At 39.9% G+C, this 25441-nt stretch overlaps 1 protein-coding gene across 4 annotated transcripts in view; it reads right to left on the bottom strand.

Moving 5' to 3' along the window:
* Window positions 1-25441, bottom strand: part of RALA (RAS like proto-oncogene A) — a 70096-nt gene that overhangs the window by 5617 nt on the left and 39038 nt on the right. For 3 of the 4 annotated variants that reach the window (XM_059934205.1, XM_059934204.1, XM_059934203.1), the window contains 4 exons: window positions 24248-24322; window positions 13626-13778; window positions 10615-10823; window positions 6977-7151 (listed from right to left, as the gene is read on the bottom strand). In XM_059934205.1, coding sequence (XP_059790188.1) covers window positions 6977-7151; window positions 10615-10823; window positions 13626-13739 — 498 coding nt within the window. In that variant the 5' untranslated portion in view covers window positions 13740-13778; window positions 24248-24322. The remainder of the gene's footprint in view (window positions 1-6976; window positions 7152-10614; window positions 10824-13625; window positions 13779-24247; window positions 24323-25441) is intronic. The other variant, XM_059934207.1, reaches the window with a different exon arrangement.

The following is a 25441-nucleotide window of genomic DNA, read 5'->3' as shown; positions in this document are numbered from 1 at the left end:
CAAGACATGGAAGCAACCTAAATGTCCATCAACAGATGAATGGATAAAGATTTGGTACATATATACAATGGAATATTACTCAGCCATTAAGAAGAATGAAATAGTGCCATTTGCAGCAACATGCATGGACCTGGAGATTATTATAATAAGTCAGACAGGGAAAGACAAATATCACATGATATCGCTTAATGTGGAATCTTAAAAAATGATACAAATGAACTTATTTGCAAAAGAAAAAGACTCACAGACTTAGAGGATGAACTTATGGTTACCAGTGGGGAAGGGTGGGGGGAGGGATAGATTGGGAGTTTGGGATTGACATGTACACACTGCTACATTTAAAACAGATAACCAACAAGGACCTCTGTATAGCACAGGGAACTCTGCTCAATACTCTATGATAAGCTACATGGGAAAGGAATTGGAAAAAGAATAGATGCATGCATATGTATAACTAAATCACGTTGCTGTACACCTGACACTAACACAACGTAGTTAATCAACTATACTCCAATATAAAATAAAAATTAAAAGAAAAAAGAAAACAAGGACTATCAGACTAATGGGTTGAGTTAAATGGATGCAGGACCAACAGGAAAGGACACGGATAATTAAAGAAGGGGAAGACTGAGCATAAAAGCTCAGAAAGAATGCAATGTACCGAAACACGTGGGTGACAGTTCAAACCCCATGAATTCTTGCCCCACTTTCTGCAGCTTGATGGCCTGGAGACTGGGGATTTTGGAACACCTCTGCTTCAAGTCCACAGCTGACCAGCCGGAGCAGGAAGCCTCCAAACTAACTACGTGTGATTAGCAGAAAACTCCCAGTACTGCTTTCTGATGTGAATACATCACTGCAGAATGGATATTAGAAGATGGGATTTCTAATTTTAGATGAGTATCTGCAATAAACTGCAAACGAATCCCTATTAGAAACCACCAAGGTCATCTTAACTAGCAAACCCAATGGGAAACTTTTAAAACTTTACATCAGCTAACTTAATGAATTAAGGTAAAGGAGGCCTTGTTTCAACTGCCAAGTGGAAGGAAATAAGTAACCAGGAGTAAGAATGAAGAATTGGTTTTGATAAACTCAGAAAATGATAATCCCAAAAGTACAGAGCTTCTTCCAGCTGTTTAAAAATACACTTTCAAAATTTCTTCTCGCCCTCATTTCCTCCCACCCTCTTTCCTCCTGTCCCCACCTTTCCCTTCCCCCCATTTTCCCCCCTGGCATGTACAGAATTTGACTCTTCTAATTCCAGAGTAGAGATCACAGGAAATCCCTGTTCTCACGTAAATGAAAGTGAAACAAAACTAGACAGACACAGACTCAAAATGCTTAGCTCAGAATACTTACAGTTGAAAAGACATATAAAAATTATTAGAAATGACAAACATCTCTCTTAAAGCATCACAGGCTGTTAGCTTTAATTGTAAACCTTTGCCTTCACCAGTTTCTTCATTTTAAGTACTTAACAGCCCCTAGTTCACAACACAGACAATACTAAATTTTCAAAAGGACTAAAGATCTACTATAAAGGCCAACACAAAAAGGAAGCAAAAATTTTACGTTAAGTGTTTTGTTTTTTACTTTTATTTTTGGCTGTGTTGGGTCTTCGTTGCTTGCACGGGCTTTCTCTAATTGCAGCGAGCAGGGGCTACTCTTTGTTGCGGAGCGTGGGCTTCTCATGTTGCGGAGCGCGGGCTCTAGGTGCGCAAGCTTCAATAGTTGTGGCACGCGGGCTCAGTAGTTGTGGCTCACCGTCTCTAGAGCACAGGCTCAGTAGTTGTGGTGCACGGGCTTAGCTGCTCCGTGGCATGTGGGATCTTCCCGGGCCAGGGCTCGAACCTGTGTCCCCTGCATTGGCAGGCGGCTTCTTAACCACTGCATCACCAGGGAAGCCCTAGGTAAGTGTTTTTTAAGTTTAGGATGGGAGAGCTTTTCTAATGAAGCCACAGAACCCAGAAGTCTCAAAGGAAAAACACTGACAAATTTGACAACGTAATAATCTTTAATGTTTTTTTCATGGCAAAAGGTAAAAATCAGCAAAGTTAAAAGACATGGTATGGGGACTTGCCTGGTGGCACGGTGGTTAAGAATCTGCCTGACAATGCAGGAGACACGGGTTCGAGCCCTGGTCCAGGAAGATCCCACATGCTGCAAGGCAACTAAGCCCATGCGCCACAACTACTGAGCCTGCGCTCTAGAGCCTGCGAGCCACAACTACTGAGCCCACACTCCACAACAAGAGAAGCCACCGCAGTGAGAGGCCTGCGTACCACAACGAACAGTGGCCCCCGCTCACTGCAACTAGAGAAAGCCCACGTGCAGCAACAAAGACCCAACGCAGCCTAAATAAATAAATAAATAAGACATGGTATGGAGCAAATCAATCAGTGTGATACACCACATCAACAAATTGAATAAAAACCATATGACCATCTCAATAGATGCAGAAAAAACTTTTGATAAAATTCAGCACAGCACCCATTTATGATAAAAACTCTCCAGGAACTGGGCACAGAGGGAACATACCTCAACATAATAAAGGCTGTATATGACAAACCCACAGCTAACATCATACTCAACAGTGAAAAGCTGAAAGCATTTTCTCTAAGATCAGGAACAAGACAAGGCTGTCCCCTCTCACCACTGTTATTCAACATAGTTCTGGAAGTCCTCGCCACGGCAGTCACACAAGAAGGAGAAAAGGGATCCACATAGGAAAAGAAGAATTAAAACTGTCATTATTTGCAGATGACATGACACTATACATAGAAAATCCTGAAGATGTTACCAGAAAACTACAAGAGCTCATCAGTGAATTCGGTAAAGTTGCAGGATACAAAATTAATACACAGAAATCTGTTGCATTTCTATACACTAACAACGAAAGATCAGGAAGAGAAATTAAAGAAACAATCCCATTTACCACTGCATCAAAAAGAATAAAATACCTAGGAAATACAACTACCTGAGGAGGCAAAAGACCTGTACTCCAAAAAGTATAAGATGCTGATGAAAGAAACTGAAGACAACACAAACAGATGTAAAGATATAACGTGTTTTTGGCTCAGAAGAATCAATATTGTCAAAACGACTACACTACCCAAGGCAATCTACAGATTCAGTGCAATCTCTGTCAAATTACCAATGGCATTTTTCATGGAACTAGAACAAAAAAATTTTTAATTTGTATGGAAACACAAAAGACCCTGATAGTCAAAGCAATCTTGAGGAAGAAAAATGGAACTGGAGGAATCAGGCTTCCTGACTTCAGACTATACTACAAAACTTCAGTAATCAAAACAGAAATATAGATCAATGAAACAGGATAGAAAGCCCAGAGATAAATTGACCATAGGTGCGTGTGTTTATCTACAACAAAGGAGGCCAGACTATACAATGGCAAAAAGACAGTCTCTTCAGTAAGTGGTGCTGGGAAAACTGGACAGCTGCATGTAAAAGAATACAATTAGAACATTCTTTATCACCATACACAAAAATAAACTCAAAACTGATTAAAGATCTAAATGTAAAGGAACTACAAGATCTATTTGTTGTGAAATTTAAAAAGCATACCACAGAAATACACTATACATACACATATACACACACACAAATCCTATTTATACAGGTGGAAAACAAGCAAATACAAACTTTCCCTTAGATTCTTTTTTGTTTTTCCCCTTAGATTCTGTATGCCTGTATTTAAATGCAGGCAAATGTCTGGAAAGATACACACGTGTTAGCAGTGGTTACCTACAGGTAAAGGAGGTGAGTGGAATCTGGGTGGAATGACAGACTCACTTTTCCTCCTTATACTTTTCCCCTGTATCACGAATTTTTCTTTACACAATGAGCATACGTTCATGTATTACTTGTATAAAGAAAAAAATTAAAAACATTTTCAAAAACAAGACACTACATTTCTAACAAAATTCTTTCCCCAACATAAAATTGGCTCTCTTGACATAATAAATCATACTTTCATTTTGACATCTACTTGCCTAATTTCTTTCCATTTCCCCCAAGATGTTCCTTAAAATTAACAGCAACCTTGGAGTTGCGATTTAAAGAGCCAGAGCATTGAGCTAGAAGGGTACTACAGGGCCATCAGGTGACCTGGCACCCAGTGAGGACCCAAGCAGCTTTCCCAGATGGTCCTCTAGCCTCTGAGTGATTCCTCTGTGACAGGCCAGGCCTCAGCTCAACAATTCTCATGGTCATGAAGCTTTTTCACAGGGTAGTTTTAAAATCTGCTTCTTTGAAACTTCTACCCAGTGGTCTATCTGGAATCCTGATAAGGATAAGGCATGGGCATTTAAAGTCTTGTGGGAGCTAGTATTTGTTTTCTGTGACAACACAAGATACCTCTCAATTTAACAGAAGGAGACAATGTTAACACTTAATCCTGGAAAATCTGATCAGACTTCTGGTAGTGGATGACACACAACATGGGAGATGCCACAGGTATTCCAACCATTGTTTTAAGTAAAATAGAGAGGGAAGAACATTGGCTCCAGAGCCGGCCACAGCCAGAGCCAGCAGATGCCACTACGGCGGCGACATGGTGAGCTTGAGCCAGGTGTGTAATCTCTCCACATCTCCGTTTCCTCATCTAAAAAGGCGCCATGAGAGGAGTATCTATGCTTCATAGGGTTAAAGATAAAACAGTGAGAGCTCGCCACAGTGCCTGGCTCTTGCAAGCACTGAAGAGTATTCGCTCTTATAACTATGTATTACATCATTGCCTCAGCAAACAAACCCAAAAAACAAATATAATCCAAACGTAACCAAATTTAAGAAACTGAAGAGTTGCTGCAAGTTACTTTTCCTTAGCCACTGAGGTACTTTATCTGGTAGCCATTCTTCAGGACACAGCAGTGAAAAATGCATCTGTCTGTGACTTAGTTCTCTGGTGGCAACCACAGGTACTAGAATCTTACATATTCCCCTGATATATACATACATGTGTGCTTGTGTGTGTCTGAGTGTGTTTCAAACACAGATGGCAGCAAACTACAGACACTGTTCTGTACTTTGCTTTTTCATTTACTGATGTTGAAGATCATTCCATATCAGCACATCTAGCTCTACCTTCATTTCTTTTCAACAGCTGTACAGTATTCCATTATATGGACGCACTGTAATTTAAAGCAGTCTGTTACTGGACACTTGGATATTTCCCGTCTTTTGCTTCTACAAATAATGCTTCAATGACTATTGCTGAACACACACTTATGCATGGATGTATAATTTTATCCGTATAATAAATTTTTAGAACTTGAATTGTTGGGGTCATAATTTTGATAGATAATTGCCAAACTGCCCTTCCATGAACATATGAGAGTTCCTCTTTTTCCCATACTCCTGTCAACAGTATTATTATCAACCTTCTTGCTTTTTTCCAACTGACAGGTAAATATGTCATTATATTTTAAAATTGCACTTCCTTTTTTATAAGTAAGACTCATAAGCCTCTTTGCAAGTTTAAACGCGATTTGCATTTCTTTTCTGTGACAGGGATATCTGTTTTTTGACCATTATTTTCCCATTGGGCTGTTGGTCTTTTTCTTACTGTCTGGTGATATCTCTGATAAGGCACACTACCGTATTTTCCCAGGGCCTCTGATGCCAGCAGGTGACACTACAGGACTGCTTCAAGCCTCAGAGCTTGGACAGTTATTGCTCCCCACTCCCCTTAGATCACGAAGGTTTGTTCTATAACCTGCTCAAGACATCAAACAGGAGGAAACAAAGTATACATATGCTATGACAATCTTCATTGGTGCCTTTCAAAACCCCAAACATGCTGAACCTCAAACTATATTTCATTAGTACTTTAAAAAACATTTGCCATAACTTTAGAGGAAACTGGTCTACTCAGTAGAAATCTTATAGCAATTTGTACAGATGTCTTGGACTTAACAGGAATCTGACCGTGTGACTAAAAAGAAATCAATCAGTTTAAGACAGTAATAACACTGTCTTAAAACCTACCGTAAACAAGCAGAAAGAATCTCTCAATGTTTAACGTCATGATTTCTGGATCAGGGTTGCGAATCTTCAGGCACAGCAGACCAGCTCACAAGCACCTGCGGCCACCTACCTAGGGCAGTTACTCCAAGTGTGCCGCGCCGCCCCGTCTGCACACCCAGGAGCCAGCTACACAGGCAGATCCTCAGGTCTCACCCCAGACCAAGCGAATCAAAATCTCTGGGGAAGACCCAGGAATCTGTGTTTATCAGGCTCTATAGGCAAGCCTCCTGCACGTTACAGTTTTTGAGAGGCACGCGGTACAGCCTAGATCCGCGGGGGCTGAAAGGGCCCCGCCTGGAGGGCTCTCAGAGCCTGTGCTGCCCCAGCGCAACCGGCAGGCTTCCTAAATACGGATGGTGGCGTCCCGCAGCCGGACGAGGGGCACCTGGGAAGGCTTCTAGGAACGAGGTAAGGGTGTTCTTCACCTGGTCTCCAGGAAGGGCCAATCCGAACGCAGTGTGAAGATGAGGGGAGAGGGCACAGGAGCTCCCCTTCCACTTGGGGGAGAACAGAGGCTGAGGGTGGGGAAGGCAGCTGTGCTGACAGATTTCAAAATCCTCTCCCCTGGGTCTGGGAGAACTTAAGTGAGGCTGGGCAGGTGTCAGCTCAGAGGACTTACATAGTTCCTTCTAGATTCTCCAGCCAATCAGGATAAGGGGGGAAAAAAAAAAAAAAAAAAAAAAAAAGGAGGGATTCAGGTCAGGAATCTGTCAGTGCTTTGAAAAAAAAAAAAAAAGGTACATCTAGCTGCAGTGTCTCATGTTTTAACACCTCTCGGGAACCTAAGGACAAAGTGAAGTAAGAAATTCCTAACACGTTGCACTTGAGCATTCAGGGCCGATAAAAAATCAACACGTATTAAAACAGAGCCGAGTTAAAGCAAATCAACCTATTTCTAACATGACGTGGTAGTAGAGCCACCTTTTACCTTGTCAACATTCGCTCGTGTTTTAGCAGACGTTTCCACATAGTTAACGTTCCACTGATCGGCTCTGGTTTTTGCCTCTTCTACAGAAACCTGCCTCTTATCTTCCAAATCTGATTTGTTTCCAACGAGCAGAAACGGAACATTCTCATCTTCCTTTACTCTTAGAATCTGCTCCCTGGATAAAAGAGAAAATGAGCAAGAAATATTAACGTTATCTCTACATGTTAAAATAACAAAACACGCAATTAGCATTTATTTATGTTTCTATACAATAAAAACTAGCTCATTTATTACAAAGTAGGAAACAAGCAGCACTTCTTCCTTTTTCTACCATCAATGATTTGAGCTCCACATTCACTTCATTCGGAAAAATATACCAAAGAAGAGTATAAATATGGCAGTAGACGTACAAAGTGAATATCAAATGCAACTTCCTCCGAAATGCTTTTTTAAAAATAAACTTTTTATATTAGAATGATTTCAGATTTACAGAGAAGTTGTGAAGATAGGACAGAGAGTTCCCATATACCCCACATCCAGTTTCCCCTACTGTTAACATTAAAGTGGTACACTTATCACAATCTATAAACCACTGCTGATACAAGTATACCTTGTTTACTGCAATCTGCTTTACTGTGCTTTGTAGATACTACTTTTTTTTTTTTTTTTTAACAGACTGAAGGTTTGTAGTCACCCTGCGTCAAGCAAGTCTATCAGCGCCATGTTTCCAACAGCATTTGCTCTCTTTGTGTCTCTGTGTCACATTGTGGTAATTCTCGCAACACTTCACACTTTTCCATTATTATTATATTTGTTACGGTGATCTGTGATCAGTGGTTTCTGATGTGACGACTGTAATCATTATTGGCATTTTTGCTTGAAGTGATGCTCTCTTTAAATAGAGTTCGAGAGGCTACTACAGAATTTTAGAATAGGAAAGCACCTTTACAAACTGGTCCAACTTCATTCTTATCAGAAGGAAGGTGAGAATGAAAAAACGTAACAGAGCTTTCTAACATTTCTATCAAACACTTACTAAGCACTACAAGTTGTATGCCAGCAACTGTGCCAAATAGGGGTACTAGGGACACTGAAATGGATAAGAAGAGTTTTTACCATATCAGGAAAAACACATATAAATCGATCTCGTATACGAGTGGGGCGAGTGTGCTGTTGCAGCTGTGGTAAGCATACCGCACACACACGAGGGAACGATGGATCCTGCCTGGGTGACGGGAGGCCCAGGAAGGCCGAAGGGAGGAGCTGACAATCAGAGAAATGCAAATCAAAACTGCAGTGAGGTACACCACCTCTCACTGCGCGGAATGGCCATCATTAAAAAGCCTATAACAAATGCTGGAGGAGGCGTGGAGAAAAAGGAACCCTCCTACACTGTTGGTGGGAATGTAAGTTGGTGCAGCCACTATGGAGAACAGTATGGAGGCTCCTTAGAAAACTAAAAAGAGAACTACCATATGATCCAGCAATCCCACTCCTGGGCTTGTATCTGGACAAAACTCTAATTCAAAAAGATACATGCACCCCAATGTACACAGCAGCACTATTCACAATAGCCAAGACACGGAAGCAACCTAAATGTCCATCGACAGATGAATGGATAAAGAAGATGTGGTATATATAGAGACATATATAGATATATATACACACAATGGAATACTACTCAGCCATAAAAAAGAATGAAATAATGCCATTTGCAGCAATATGGATGCAACCAGAGATTATCAAACTAAGTGAAGTCAGAAACAGAAAGATAAATACCATATGATATCACTTATATGTGGAATCTAAAATATGACACAAATGAACTTATCTACGAAACAGACCCACAGACATAGAGAACAGACTTGTGGTTGCCAAGGGGGAGGGGGTTGGGATTGGCAGATGTAAGCTTTTATATATAGAACGGATAAACAACAAGGTCCCACTGAATAGCACAGAGATCTATACTCAATATCCTGTGATAAACCATAATGGAAAAGAATATGAAAAAATAATGTATATATATGTATAACTGAATCACTTTGCTGTACAGCAGAAATTAACACAACATTGTAAATCAACTATACTTCAATAAAAAAAAAATTAAAAAGACAGGAGCTGACACTGTGCTATACTTTGCAGGTCAGATCGTGTGGAGTGCCTACTATAACCATTCAGACGATCTCAAAAATGGCTTTCCTATTGCTGGTCAGTTAGTAGGAGCACTTTTTATTTACGGGAGGGGCAACAACACACTGGAGGTACAACAGACAAGTAATGAATGATTCACTTATTTTCTGTAACAGCAACAGCCCAAGATTCTTTCTCTTGGCATAAAAATATTTCACTCCCTTGAGATACCACTTTGGCTTTGGTGACTATGGTGACAAAATGTATTCCATTACTCAGAACAGAATCTGCTACATAATAAGCACTCAAAATATTTTTTTGAATGAATGAATAATCACTGACACTTACGTAACTTTCAACATGTCTCCCAGGATTACAAAACTCCCTTTGCACTTCATCGCATACAAAACTCCTTCCTTATAGAAGCCAACAAACTTAATGTTACGAATAAATTTACATTTTTAAAGTTTCTCAATGACATACTTTTTTGCAAAGGAGGTGCTTTTGGAATCTTTTAAGTTCTTGAGAGTTTCATGTACACATAAAAAGGAATGCTTTGTGTAACCCTTGCTTCAGTTTCTTGCTCAACCACCAGGAATGACCTCTTTCCTCATCTGTGGAAACCCTTCTTCTCCTGCAGGGTTATCTATCTCTTGAAGGCCTCCCAGCTCCTCTCCTCTCCTGGATCCTCTGTAACCATCACTGGCCACGTCTCCTACTTTGTCGCTAACTTACATTTGGTTTCATGACTTATTCAACTCAGCTGCGTGAAATCTTGAAAACAGGGGATATATCAGATGCTGCCTTGGTGTGCCCCACGCCAAAGCAGACAACACAGAAATAAAAATATACAAGTAAAGAATGCTTGTGATTATGCATGCCATCTTTACGAGACGACTCAAGAACTTATTTATGCTATATTTCTCTCAAGTATAGAGAGGAAACCTCTCCCCTTTACCAGCCCCCCGACCCCGCTGCCCAAAACCAAATGGAGGACAGATTTTGATTACGCAAACAGTAAATAAGATGTAAAAAAAATACTGTATAACAAAGCTTTGTGTGCCAATCTATGGTGGTATTATTTCTACTAAAAGTCCGTGCTATCAGTGAGGTGGATGGCAATGTGCCTCCTGGGCGTAACACAGGTGCTGAGACACCAGTGACCAACACAGCAAGAGTGACAGTCTGGGCCAGAGATCCATTATGCAACGCAAGCGTCTACTCTTACGGCAGCAGTAGTACTGTGCTTCAAAGGGAAATACTTCAGAAACGCGTGAGGAGAGTCTGGGTACGGGTGCTGCCACAAGCGCAGGCTCCAGTGCCGCTGGCACCGGCGCGCCAAGGATGTGAGCACAGGCGTGCGGCGGACAGCGTCACGCTGACATCAGAGAGGGAACAAACGCGACCAGACGCAGAGGGAAAGGCGATCAGGTAAGAGCCTCTGGCTACCTGCTTGTTTCTGGGGAGCAAGCTGTCGCGCGGTGTAACGACGCGACTCCCTGACCTACCTGAAGTCGGCTGTGGCTGCGAAGGACTCCATCTCCGTGATGGAGAAGACACAGAGAAAGCCCTCGCCGCTCCGGAAGTAGTTGTCCCTGATGGCAGCGTAGTCCTCCTGCCCGGCTGTGTCCAGGATGTCGATCTGCACTTCCTCCCCGTCCAGCACCACCTTCTTCCGGTAGCTGTCGGCTTTGGTCGGCTCATAGTCCTCCACGAACTGCCAGAGATGAACAGCGCATCCACGTGAGAATTATCCTTACTTTCCAAAGCTGCTTATTTTGAAATACAGAGTCACATGAAGTTGCCAAAATAGTACTGAGAGGTCACATGGGGCCGTCATTCAGTTTTCCCCAATGGTAAACACTACATTCATTTAAATTTCCATTTCAGGCAATTCGGTGGCTTCCTCTTTTACAAAAGGTGGGGACTGAACAGCTCTAGGCCGCCGATGGCTTGAAAACCGTGCCTTTTTTCTTACTTAGAACAAACACTACACCTGCAAAAACTATTACACAGATATTTTATCAAATGTTTAAGAACCCTTTCTGTGTGACTCTAAATAAAAATTTTCATGTCAGAACTGTGGAAATAACTTGAAAGTAAGTTAATATTTAGGTAAGCACTGAAAGCACGGTTAAATCTTTTCTTTCTCCAAAATGAACCGTGTCAAGAAAGTGGCTTATACTAGCCTGTAAAATGCCAACTCTTGAACTTTGAAATTTCTCCCCAAACTTCCAATTTCTTAAAATAGTACAATTAAACAACTTTACAGTTGTACCCCTAAATCTCACCTCGCTCGATATTTTTGATCAGTGTATCATTGTTGGCATACGGGTATGTATATACACATACTTTAGTGGGTTTTTTGTTAGTTCCTATAAATATTTTCATTATCTGATATTTTCTTATTTATTTGCTCAATGTCTAAATCCCCCTATTAGAATTTAACCCCTGGGGGCAGGGACCTTGATTAGTCTACTCATCATTGTATCTCCAAAGCCTGGAATATGCCTGGTACATGGAAGACACTCAACAAATAATTATTAAAAAATCAAGCACAGGGCTTCCCTGGTGGCGCAGTGGTTGGGAATCTGCCTGCCAATGCAGGGGACATGGGTTCGAGCCCTGGTATGGGAGGATCCCACATGCCGCGGAGCGGCTGGGCCCGTGAGCCACAACTACTGAGCCTGCGCGTGTGGAGCCTGTGCTCCGTAACAGGAGAGGCCGCGACAGTGAGAGGCCCGCGCACCGCGATGAAGAGTGGCCCCTGCTTGCCACAACTAGAGAAAGCCCTTGCATAGAAACGGGGACCCAACACAGACAAAAAAATAAAATACATAAATAAATAAGTCAGGAGCTCTTTTAAAAAAAAAAAAAAAATCAAGCACAGTGTATTTGTAACTGTAAAAGCTACAGAACATTCTATGACAATTACATGCTAATATTTTACAAATATTAAATATTTATAAATATTTATGAATATTTAATGAATAGAAATATTCAGATAGCATATCTGATAATATTATGAATATTAAATATTTATGAATATTAAATGAAAGCGTAACCATTCCTCAAATGTCAGACGTGAACATTCTTACTTTTGACCTCCTATTGTCAAGAAGGGGACTGACTTAAGGATTAGTTTGAAGAAAAGCAGCTATTAAGGTGAACAGCATGAAAAACAGAACTGAACAGATAAATTAGCAATTTCATTTAAAGTACCATTTCAGTTTCTCCCTCTCTAAATTGTTTATCATAAGCAACACGACTGATGGATTTAAGAGTTCTGTGTGTGTGAAAGAAATGCTGACGAGCAGGCAATGAAAAGAGACCTTAGGTGGTAAAAGTCTGCAGGATTTTTTTCTTAGAAGACTAGGTTTAATACTTACTCATCAGAGATCACTCTTCTTGGGCAGGTTGGAAAACCTCTCTGAGGTTCTGTTTCCTCATCTGTAAGATGGGAAAACCACTGCCTACCACACAGGATTTTTTTGAGGATTAAGAAAGAGTAACCATAAATCTTTGCTTCTATTTGGGAGGAGGAAGAATTGAGGATCAATGCTTAAATTTGATTACCAACTCTTAAATCATTTAGCCTTATTAATAGTCATCTAGGGAAAGAATGTATTGCTGTATATAGGCTGAGACCTTACTTCTGGGACAATAAAGTCTGATACAAATACATGCACAGAAATCTGTAACCTGTCTAGTAATTTTATTTTAGGGACACAGCCTTTTCCTGCTTAGTGTTGAGTGTGGTGTGCCACTCCAGTACACAATAACTGACTTTTTCACTGAAGTTATTAAAGGACAACTTATGTATATTAACGTCAAGTTTCAATTAGGTACTATATCCACCAGTTCTATTAATTCAGGTGGGACTCACCATTAAAACACTAAAAATAAAAAAGCCAGTTAGACTGCTCAAAAATAGGTAGTTTCCAGGGTTTTTTAAAAAATTAATTAATTAATTAATTAAATTTTGGCTGCACTGGGTCTTCGCTGCTGCACGCGGACTTTCTCTAGTTGCGGCGAGCGGGGGCTACTCTTCATCGTGGTGCACGGGCTTCTCACTGCGGTGGCTTCTCTTGTTGCAGAGCACGGGCTCTGGGTGCGTGGGCTTCAGTACTTGTGGCACGTGGGCTCAGTAGTTGTGGCTCACGGGCTCTAGAGCGCAGGCTCAGTAGTTGTGGCGCATGGGCCCAGTTGCTCCACAACATGTGGGATCTTCCTGGACCAGGGCTCGAACCTGGGTCCCCTGCACTGGCAGGCAGATTCTTAACCACTGTGCCACCAGGGAAGTCCCTGTTTTGTTTTTTAAAAGCATAAGGATTTTAAGGACCTTGAGTTCTTGACTTGTTAAATCAAGTTGTATACAAATGTTGACTCTGAACAGAAGAAAAATGATCAGTAGCTTTCAAGAATTCAAGGAATCCATCCAAAACAGCACCAAAACTAAGCTAGAGAAATATTCTCTGAAAGCCCAAACTTTGATATCCATGGTAAAATCAGCACTTACCTCATCATACATGAACTGCAGAGTCAGAGCAGACTTGCCCACACCACCACTGCCTACCATGATGACTTTGTGTAAGGCCAAAGAATTCTGACCCTTCGGCTTATTTGCAGCCATCTTGTGTCACAGAGTTTTCACCAAAGGATTAAGAAAAATCTGAAAAGAATGAAAGGACAAGTAATGCTCAATACATTCTTCTTCAGAATTCCAGTGTAGGAAAGAGATATGATGTCCTTAGGCGTCAAGGTATTAGTTTTCATTCTGCAGTGATTTTAAACAGATGGCACGTGAAGTATGCTTATTTGGGGGAAGAACCACTTATCAGAGAACACCATGGCAATAAGACAAGTATATGACTCAAGGGCATTTCTCTTACAGTAGTTTTCAGTAATGAGCTTGCTGACCGAAAGTGAAAATTTCCCAGTGCAACCATATGCTGACAATAATGGAGTATTTAGTTGTATTAGAATATGGTCACACAGATTACAAAGCAGGCTGAACGATCACTTTGTTTTCATATTATCCTCTATTGGCAATAATTAAAGAGATGTTTCTTCTAATTTCAGTAAGAAACAACTGATGAAAGAAAGAAAGAAAGAAAGGGGCGGGGAGAGAGGAAGGAAGGAAGGAAGAGAAAAGAGAAGAGGAGGGAGGGAAGAAGAAAAGGAAGGAAAGAAAGAAAGGAAGGAAGGACGGAAGGAAGGAAGGAAAAACCTATCCCAACTACTTGCTGGTAGAAATATAAATAGAACCGAATACCGTATACCCCAACTCCCAAGTATTATAGTACTGGAACACCTGTATATTTTGGGATGGATGGCTAATCTAACGTAAACACCTGAATCTAGTGTGCCCTCACTTTTGTTCACTACATTCATGGGCTCAGCGTGGAAAGACCAGGTTCCCCAGAGGTCGTAGTGGTGACACACACTAATGGCAGCCCGTTACCTTTGGCCATGGTACCAGGCCTTAGAAAGAGAGGCGGCGAGGTCACAGCAAACACTGCGTCTGTGTGGAGGCCCAGGAGAGGAGACTTGTTCTGCACCTTCCTTCTCAGCACCTCTGACCTGTCTCAGTCACAGCACACCTTTCTCAAGCTGCAACTTACAGAACACCCCCGCCCTGCCTACTTCTGTATCTCAGGCCATCTCTCCCAGCCTGGCCGCATCAGCCCACACTGGTCTCCTTTGATTTTTCATACGCTCTTCTCTGCCTCTTGGCCTTTACCATGCAGTTTCCTCCATCTGGCATACTCTTAATTTGGCTAACTCCTCTCAGTGTCGGGGTTTCAGCCTTACCTGAAACACTCAACCTAAATTAGGCTCTCCCCTGCCCTGTGCTCACATAGTACGTGACACTTTTCTTTCATAACCATTATCACAAGTCGGAATTGCCTGAGTGTGTTAGCTGTTTAATACGGCTCTTCTTCCTAATATACCAGAAGCAACTTGAGTACAGGCGCCATGTCTGTTGGTTTACTTCATGCTTAATGTAACTAATATGCCTTGGCAAAATCAGCCATTCAGTACGTGTGTGCGGAATGAACAAATAAATGTTCGAGTCTGACTTAACCTTGGGGAGTGCTTTAGACTGTACTGGTATAAAGCAGCTATTGCTACTAGAGGTCCCATCACAAGCTTGTTAGGCAAGGACAGTCTGCCGTGGGCTTGTGCGCCACACACTGGCTACGCAGGGCACCCAAGGGCTGGGCACTGCTCAGGCCGCCCCAGAAGTCAAGCCCATAAGCCTATTTGCCCAATACAGAAAAGTCGTAAGGAAAAAAGAAATCCCATAACCTTGCTCTCCACTTAACAACACGAATACATTACACTGTGTTTGAGACAGCTTCAGTCTGCACGGAGCGTAACTGAGATCACACCGTATATGTGGCTTTTGATCCTGTTATTCTTACATTATGTCTAACATTTTAGTAGAGGCAGCTTAAACTGTGCAGCATATGGGAAAGAATCCACATTTGGAGGCTAGATGTTCAATTTAATTCAATAAACAAGGACTGAGACCCTCTTTTTCCTGGATACCAAGGAGATGATCATTGGATTCTGATGATTACCACTGCTGAGAAACAGTGAAAAGTAATAGTGTACTTCAGATAAGTAACTAAAAGTCCAAAAGATACCTCGTCTACGCGTTTATGGAGCAGCTGTTGCTGGCGTCCCTAAGTAAGGCAGGAAATGACTTCTTTCTCACCATTATGACCCTTACTACTGGCAGCTGTAATCACTTCACGGCTACGCAACTACTGTTATATTTTTAAAACAGTTAATACCACAGGAGCTCAGGGTGTGAACATATCAATTAATACTCTAAGAGTTCAGTGTGTGCGTTTTTAAAGCAAAACATTTAGCAGTTACACCAACTGGGTTAAAACACTTTCCCTTCCAGAACAATTTACAGTATAGTCTGTGACTTAAGAAAAGGCAGAGATTCCCAAAGACATTTTTCCCAAGTGCAGACTTTCTTTAATAACCGTTAGCTGCACATCCCATACTTTCAAGGAAAGCTATCCAGGAAAAGAAGCCCCCGCCAAGGAGACACTCCTTTGCCCCATTGCAAAAACTTGGCTTTCCATAACTTAGGTTCCAATTCCTAGTCTAGATGTTGGAACTTAAGACAACATACATGTAAATAAGAAAATTCCATTAGTGCTAAGCGCAATGAAGAAACTAAGGGGCACCGGGATAAGGGGGCAGGGAGGGACTACTTCAACCAGATGGTCAAGGGCGACTCCTTTGAAGAGGCAGCATTTGAGCTTAGACCTGAATTTTATAAAGGAACCAGCCAGCTCTGAGGGAGGAGCGTTCTAGACACAGGGAAGAGCAAGTGCAGAGGCCTAAGATGGGAGAGGGTTTGCCACGTTCTAGGGGCCAGAGCAGGGCCAGAGTGGATGGAGCCTACGAGTATCAGGGAGCGTTAACAGGAGGTGAGACTGAGAAGCAGGAGAGGCCAAATCATAAAAAGCCTTGAAGGCCATGGAAAGGTGTTTGAGTTTTATTATCATTGTAATGGGAAGCCTCTGGAGAGTGTGTAAGCAGGACTGTGACATAATTTCATTTATGTTTTTAAAAAGATTACCGTGGCCAGTGTGTGCAGAATGAATGGTAGAGGTGCAAGAGCTGAAAGCAAAGGAGTCCATCCCATAGTCCATGACTAGGTTTGGCAGATGCAAGCTGCCAATGACCTTGGGAAGAGTCACCTCACCAACGAGGTAGGAACCATAGCCTGAATGGGGTGGGTTGAGGAGAAAACAGAAGGTGTAGAAATGGACTTGACTCTGAAGATGAATGGAGAAATGGGGCCATAGATGGACACGTTTTTTTTGTTTCGGTCGCTTTTTAATTATTCTTAAGGGATGTTTATATGATAATCATCTAAAAGAGGCTGAAATTAATGAAGAAGAGAAGGTGCCTCTAGGAGTAGACCAGGGGAGTAGAGACCCAGGGCACACAGGAGCAGGGACAGCTCTTTCTTTGTAATAGGAAGTGAGGTAAAGCAAAGAACAAGGTACAGGTGCAGGCTGCAGACAGATCTGGCTCTTTCTTTATTTAACTGCATCTATTATTTCCTCCATGAAATATGATTCACACAGCAGTTTAGTGAGGAGTTGGAATTCAAAAGCACGCCTGTCTAGATAGATCAGTGGAACAGGACATACAGAAATACATACTATAGTTTAGTGTGTAATAAACGTGGCATTTCAAATGGAGGGTCGGGGAGGGAAGCATAGAGGATAATTCAGTAAATGGTACTGGGACAACTGGTGAGCTATCTGGGAAAAAATTAAGTTGGACCCATTCTCCTCACACCAATATAAATTGGAAATTTATAAAATAAATTTATATAAATCTTTGAAAGTGGATCAAAGATTTAAATGATAAAATGAAATCACAAAAGCACCAGGAAAAAAAAAAACCCACAAAATTTTTGTTTTATAATCTTAGAATGGGAAAGGCATAAAGTACTATCTAAAACTCAAGTCATAAAATAACTTTGATAAATTTTACTACTCAAAACAATTTCTACATGGCAAAATCTTCTATAAGCAAAATAAAAAGATAAAGATAAACTGAGGAAAATATTTGTGATTCATTTCAAAGAGAAGAGGTAATTTCCCTATATAAAAAGTTACTATAAATAAAACCAACAACTCTTAAGAAAATGGGCAAAAAATACAAATAGTCATAGGAAAGGAAATACAAAGGGCTCTAATATGCTCAACCTTGCTGATAAGAGAAATACAAATAAGATTAGACTGGATCTCAATTGTTTTACCCATCAGATTGGTATCAGTATGTTTGTAAGGACCAGCAAACTATAGCCCCCTTGGCCTGCTTTTTGTATGGCCTGTGGCTAAGAACGGTTTTGTGTTTTTGAAGGGTTGTAAACAAAACAAAACAAAATAAAACCAAGAAAAATATGCAACAGAGAACGTATGTGGCCCACAAGTCTAAATAATGTTTTCTTTCCACCCTCTACAGAAAAAGCTTGTCCCTCCCTGGTAGACAAACAGGCACATTCCTTCACTGCAGTGGAAGCGTAAACTGGAAACATGGACTAATTAGCAACCATAAAAAAACAGATGCTCTTTACCCGTTGATATGGAGGGAGTTAAAACATATTGTTTTTTTAAACTAATTAATTAATTAATTAATTGGCTGCATTGGGTCTTCGTTGCTGCGTGTGGGCTTTCTCTACCTGTGGTGAGCGGGGGCTACTCTTCGTTGAGGTGCAACAGCCTCTCATGGCAGTGGCTTCTCTTGCTGCGGAGCACGGGCTCTAGGCGTGCGGGCTCAGTAGTTGTGGCTCATGGGCTGTAGAGCACAGGCTCAGTAGTTGTGGAGCACGGGCTTAGTTGCTCCGCGGCATGTGGGATCTTCCCAGACCAGGGCTCGAACCCGTGTCCCCTGCATTGGCAGACGGATTCCTAACCACTGCGCCACCACATATTGTTAAAGTGAAAAAAGTAAGATATAGACCAATATAACTTGTATGCTATGAACTGCATAAAAAGATGAGAAAAAAGGGATTTAGAGGTTTATTTGTTTATATACCGGAAACGATATAAAAAATGGTAACACAGGGTTGCCTGTGAGGATGGAAACTAAGTCACTGGTGGACAGAAGCGGGATAATGGCTTTTTGCTAACTACCAGTTTCATTTTTGTATAATGTGAACATATAACTTGTTTTTAAAATTAAAATTAGTCATAAAATAAATAACATTACCCTGTTTATTTCCTGCACTCGCTTGGTAAAAATACAATTAACTACTTTCCTGGCACCTTATACAAACTAGGAATTGGAGGACTGAACCTGAATTTTAAATGAAATACTTCTCCACGTATGTGTATGCATTTGTGTTTTCCTCCTTCAAGTAACGAGATAGGGATCCTTGAACTTCAAATTGTTTGGTTTGTAGGGTTCCTCAATTATTTTCTATCTTTTGCTGTTCAAACAAATATTTTTTAATTACACAATGGCCTCCTCCCCCCTCCCCCCACCTTTTGGGTAACATTACATCCCTGTGACTTATTTTATAGCTGGAAGTGTGTGTGCACCTTTTGACCCCCTTCACCCATTTTGCTGCCTCACCCCCATCCTGGCAACCACCAGTCTGTTCTCTGTATCTATAAGCTTGGTTTTCTTTCCTTTTTTTTTTTTTAGATTCCACATATAAGTGAAATCATATGGTATTTATCTTTCTCTGTCTGACTTATTTCTCTTAGGATAATGCCCTCAAGGTCCATCCATGTCACAAAGGGCAAGATTTCATTTTTTTAATGGCTGAATAATACTCCATTGTACATATATGCCACATTTTCTTCAACCATTAACATGCTGATGGACACTTAGGTTGTCTCCATGTCTTGGCCACTATAAATAATGCTGCAATGACATGGGGGTACATATATCTTTTTGTGTTAGTGTGGATCATATGGTAGTTCTATTTTTAAAAAGCGATGTCCTAGAACAATACTATAGAATCTATTTGGTTATGGGTGGGCTTCAAGTTTTCAACCTTACTGTTTTTCTCTGCTTCACCCAGAAGCTAGACACCTACACCATGCTCACCATGTTGATTTAAGTTATGAATTACCTGATTTTTCCTTCCTCTCTCCCTCCCATCCTCCATTAACAAATATACTGTGCCTTATTATGTAAGGCACAGTTCTAGGCACTGGGGATATGGAGTTGAATTCCATAGGCCTAGGTTCCTGCCCTCATATGTTTAGTTAACAGGTACCCATACTGTATTGTTTCCTGTTGCCACTATAACAAACACTATAAATTTATAGGGGCTTAAAACAACACAAAATTTATCATCCTGTTGTCAGAAGTCCAAAATGAATCTTAAGAGGCTAAAATCAAGGTGTCAGCAGGGTGGGTTCCTTCTGGACACTCCAGAGGAGAATCTGTTCCCTACTTCTCCCACTTCTAGAGACTGGCTTTCCTTGGCCCCTGGCTGCATCACTACCATCTCTGCTTCCGTAGTCAAACCTCTCTCTGCCTCCCTCTTATGAGGAGACCTGTGATTACATGTAAGGCCCACAAGGATAATACAGAAAATCATCCCCCAATCCTTAACTTAATCACACCTGCAAAGTCCCTTTGGCCACAGGAAGTAACATTCAAAGATTATGGGGATGAGGACTTGGATATCTTGTCGTTGGGTCATTAATCAGCCTACCACACATGGGAGGAAGTGGGTCAAGGCGCTTCAGACCACAAATCTCCAACCCAAACTCTAGGCTCTCTATTTTACACTTTATGAAAATTTCTAAGACGTGATCAATCTAGTTCTCCAATACGTAATAAGGAATACTCTACCAAGTAAGATCTCAAACACTCCCTGTCCACTAAAAACAATAAACCCAACGATCTTTATATTTCCAGAGTTCATTATTACCTTTTTTAGACTTTCATAATAAAGACACTTACTATTAGGCTTTAGTTTAATAAAACTACTAGCTGGCAGAAGTTCTTACTGAGAGATTCCTTGTTAATAAAGAGATTAAATGGAGCACGCCTCTCCCCTCCAATTTGAACAGCGCATTAAAGGCTATGATCACTAAAGTTCAGTTCCTATCAAATCATTATAAACCATTACTAAGCACAAGCAGATAGAGGCCACAGTAGTGACTCGACCTTCAAAATGAAAAATAGTTCGTATGGATAACTCACAAATGACACTCCCTATCTGCATTAAGAATACCTGCTCAATAAAGGAATTTAGTATAAAGTGAACAATTTTAGAAGAGTTAGAATATACCTGACCAAGAAAGCAAGATACACAATTCTATTTGAAAGGGATTTGAGACTACTTCAGGTTATTACTAGGCACAGATACAGATAATATCACTGGCGTATTTTTCCAACCATTTAAAGAACAGGTATTATTAGTACTATTTAATGTTTTGCAACATAGAGAAAGCCTCCAAATTCTTTTTTGAGAGCTAGCTTAACATTGATGCAAAGTTCCTAACAAAGAGAGACTAAAGGAAAAACAGACTGACTGACCTATCATGTAAATATGGTGCAAAAATTCTAAATAAAAAATGTTAGAATCCAGCACATTAAAAGAATAAACCAAAGTGACCAGGTGGGATTCAACCAGATATGCAAGAATGTCTTTATATTTTAGGAAGTCAATGTAATTCTTCATATTAATAGAAAAGTCATAGATTATCTCTACATGATCTGGAATGATATTTGATAAAATTCAAAGTCCACTGCTTATACCAATAATGATTTCATACTTAGGCCAAAGGAATCAACTGAAAAATTACTATAAACAAGAGATTTCAAAGATAATGGTTATATAATCAATATATTGTATAAAAAATAAATTTCTTTTCAAATAACCAGTTAGAATATATAATGGTTTTATAATCAATATATTGTATAAAAAATAAATTTCTTTTCAAATAACCAGTTAGAATATATAATGGAAGGAAAGACTCAATTTACAACAAGACTCACGAAGAATACATAATTAAGAATAAAATTAACACAAACTGTAAGATATTCATGAAGACAATTCAATAAGGATATTTAGGTAACAGAAAGGGTGACTTTATGAACATAAATGAAGGCAGATCCTGTTCTTGGGACAAGAAGATTGTATACTGGTAAAGGCATAAAACTCTGATAATAAGAAAGACTATTAATTTCTAATATATAAAAATCTCTTCACAATAAAAAAAATTTTTGACCACTGAGTCAAAAGACAAAGGACTTGACTTTGGAGTCATCTGATCTATCGCCTAGTTTTCTTTACCCTTAAATTTGTGAAGATAATTTCTGATGTTGATAACTGGCTTTAACTTTTTCTTTAAAGGCAGGTTGATTTATATACAATAAAATCACCCTTTTAATGAGTTTTGATAAATGTATACAGTCATATAACACCACCACAATCAAGACACAGAATAGTTCCATCACCTCCAAAGGTTTCCCCTTACCTCTTTGCAGTCAATCTCCTCCCATCACCCCATCCCATGACAGCCACTGATCTGATTTCAGTTCCTATTGTTTTGCCTTTTCTAGAATGTTATATAAATGGATCATATTGTACATAGCCTTTTGTGCCTGTTTCTTTTCACCTAGCTAAGACTTTTGAGATATATTCATATAGTTACATGTATCAGTGGCACGTGCTTTTTTTTTTTTTTTACTGTTTGATAGTATTCCGTTGTCTGGAAGTAGCATAATATGTTTATCCATTCACATTTATTTGGGGTGTTTCCATTTTTACAATTTTATAAATAAAGAAGCTATAAAGAGTCGTGTACAGGTCTTTGTGTGTGTGTGTATATATATATATATGTTTTCATTTCTCTTGGATAAATACCTAGGGGTGAGACTGCTAAATTGTATGATAAGTATGTGTTGAAATGTTTTTTGAAGTGGCTATACCTTTCTGTATTTCCACGATGTATGAGAGTACCAGTTGCTCCACATCCTGGTACAGTCACAGCCACAGTCTTTTCATGCTAAGCGGTCTATTGGATGTGTAGTGGTATTACACTGTGGTTTTAATTTGCATTTTCCTAATGACTAATCATGTTGGGCATCTTTTAGTGTGGTTATTTACCATCTATGTGTCTTGGAGTTCAAATCTTTTACCCATTTTTAAAAACTGGGTTTTTAAAAGTGAGTTTTAAGAGTTCTTTAGGTATTCTGGAATCAAATCCTTTATCAAAGACATACCTTGAAAATATTTTCCCTCAGTCTGTGGCTTATCTGTCCATTTTCTTAACAAGTTTTTTGAAGAGTAGAAGCTTTTGATTTTGATGAAGTGCAATTTATCAATTTTTTCTTTATGTTTCAATGCTTTTGGGGTCCTGATCTTTGACAAATTTTAAATGACGAAGAAGCTACTGTAATTTGAATATTTATAAACAAAACCTTACTATTTAGTTATTATTAAAAATAGAAAATGGAAGGAAGTCCATGTGAAACATAACTTGTAACTGACACCCTGAACTCTTAGAAGGTCCTCCTTTATTTCAAGATATGCAATCAGCTCAAAAGGAGCAACAGTCAAAGTCAGAAAGTCCCTGAGGCAATGTTTTACTTCTAAAATGTAATAACCTAATATTTTCCAATTACCCAGACTTCACTGAATAAGGACAACACAAAATTATAACAAAGACTGAGCTAAAGAAAATAATGTTCTGTTTTAAGGGTACAATAGTTGAAAGCTGATTAAAGATGGCTTAACAATTTGCCTGGTCTGCATAATAAAATTTATTTATATGACTTGCCAGACATGTTGTCAGACATCAAAGCACAGACTTTTAAAATCATGGGAACGCTCAAATTACTTTACCTCTTTGGGTCTCGGCTTGTTTGTAAAACTAAGGTTAAGATGAATAATTTAGCATATGGAAGATGTCTAAATACACATAGTAAGTACGGGTAATGTAAACATTCAGGCATCTTTTTAGAAGACCCTACCTTTATATGCAGCGTATATTCAGTCCCCAGTCAGTGCAAAATTATTGATATTACCAGCAGCACAAAAGTAAAGCCCTCACCACGGTTAAAACTAACAAAATATTTCTAGAACTCAGGAGGAAGTCATGACTAAGCTGAGACTTGTAAGACAAAGCATTTTAGCAGACCAGGTGAACCTGGGGGTGTTGGTGAGAGATGAAGCTGTAAGAAGTAAAAAGGGCCAGAGACAGACGTTTACATGCCAGCAATTGAGATTTTTTTTATCCTTAGAGCAAAGAGAATTACCAGGAGTTTTTAAGTGAGAGATTATGACTCAGAAGGCAGGAAGAGCAGCCGCAGGCTACAGGGCAATGGTGACTAGGGAGAAGATGGGGATGGATTTGAGACATTAAGAAAAAAGCATCAGCCAAATCTGGGGACAGATTAGATATGAGGGGTGAAGGGACAATTCAAGCCAAAGTACCCAACTTCCTGGCTTGAGTGGATATGGGTAAGTAAAGGAAGAGGAACAAGCAGCCTTTTTAGGAGGGGTGGTGGTGAAAAGAGTTGGTGCAAGGAAATGATGGAAATCTACACCGATTTTTTAATGGATCAAAATATTTTAAAAGAAGAATCTAAGTATAGCCTAAGTATAAGCAGTTTTCTTACCCCAGTCACAGAGGTTCTGCTACCACACTATGACTTGATTTCAGCAATGTTGAGAAATAAGCAACAGGGCAGAACCTGAAAGGTAGAAGATAAAAAGACCGATAAACTACTATTTATAGCTATTTTAACATTTTTCTTTGAACCCCCTAAATGTGCTTTTAAAATAAGATTATGTAGAAAAATATTTAATAATTATTAATTATAAAGAATATACATTTTGCTTCTGTATTCCTATGCTAACTATGGCACGACACATAACAATAATATTTTGAATTTTGAACCATGTGAGTCTTTTACCTATTTGAAAATTCAATACATGTTATTTACTGAACATACCAGCTACAAAATTGGATGAAGTAATATTCAAGCGTGAATTTAACAGAACTACTAAAAAAGTATGATTTATGTAATTTATACCTGCTTTAGAGTCTACTGCATCCAAGCTATAAATTAGGTGTATAAATACTGTTGAGTTTCTCTTATTGATATATTTATAAATCTGATATTGCCTGTGAAAACTCTGCTGATTTAAGAAGCGGAACCAGAAAAAAATAATTGAATTAACCATGCCTGGGGCTTCCCTGGTGGTGCAGTGATTAAGAATCCGCCTGCTAATGCAGGGGACACGGGTTCGAGCCCTGGTCCGGGAAGATTCCACATGCCACGGATCAACTAAGCCCGTGCGCCACAACTACTGAGCCTGCGCTCTAGAGCCCACAAGCCATAACTACTGAGCCTGCGCTCTAGAGCCCACGAGCCACAACTACTGAGCCTGCGCTCTAGAGCCCACGAGCCACAACTACTGAGCCCACGTGCCTAGAGCCCGTGCTCTGCAACAAGAGAAGCCACTGCAACGAAAAGCTCGCGCACCGCAATGAAGACCCAACACAGCCAAAAATAAATAAATAAAATAAATAAAAATGAAAAAAAAAAAACATGCCTGAATGATCCAACTTAAAAATGAACAGGGCATTTGATTAACTGAATAAGACATATCAAACTACATATTACAAGAAATACTGACAAAAAGTTTAACAGTAAACAGTCATTAGCAAATGAAATATTTTAAAAGAATCTAAGTATGGCCTCTGGTTTACATGAAGACATCTGTTAAATCCCACTTTGGGATGCATGTTTCATTTAAGTTAGCTCTCTCTTTGTGTAGTGGCTTCCCTGATCTTTTGGTTTGCTTTT

This window comes from Balaenoptera ricei, chromosome 9, assembly GCF_028023285.1.
Source record: "Balaenoptera ricei isolate mBalRic1 chromosome 9, mBalRic1.hap2, whole genome shotgun sequence".
Lineage (NCBI taxonomy): Eukaryota > Metazoa > Chordata > Mammalia > Artiodactyla > Balaenopteridae > Balaenoptera > Balaenoptera ricei.
The sequence above is the reverse complement of the archived record's forward strand: the minus strand, read 5'-3'. Positions and strand labels throughout refer to the sequence as shown.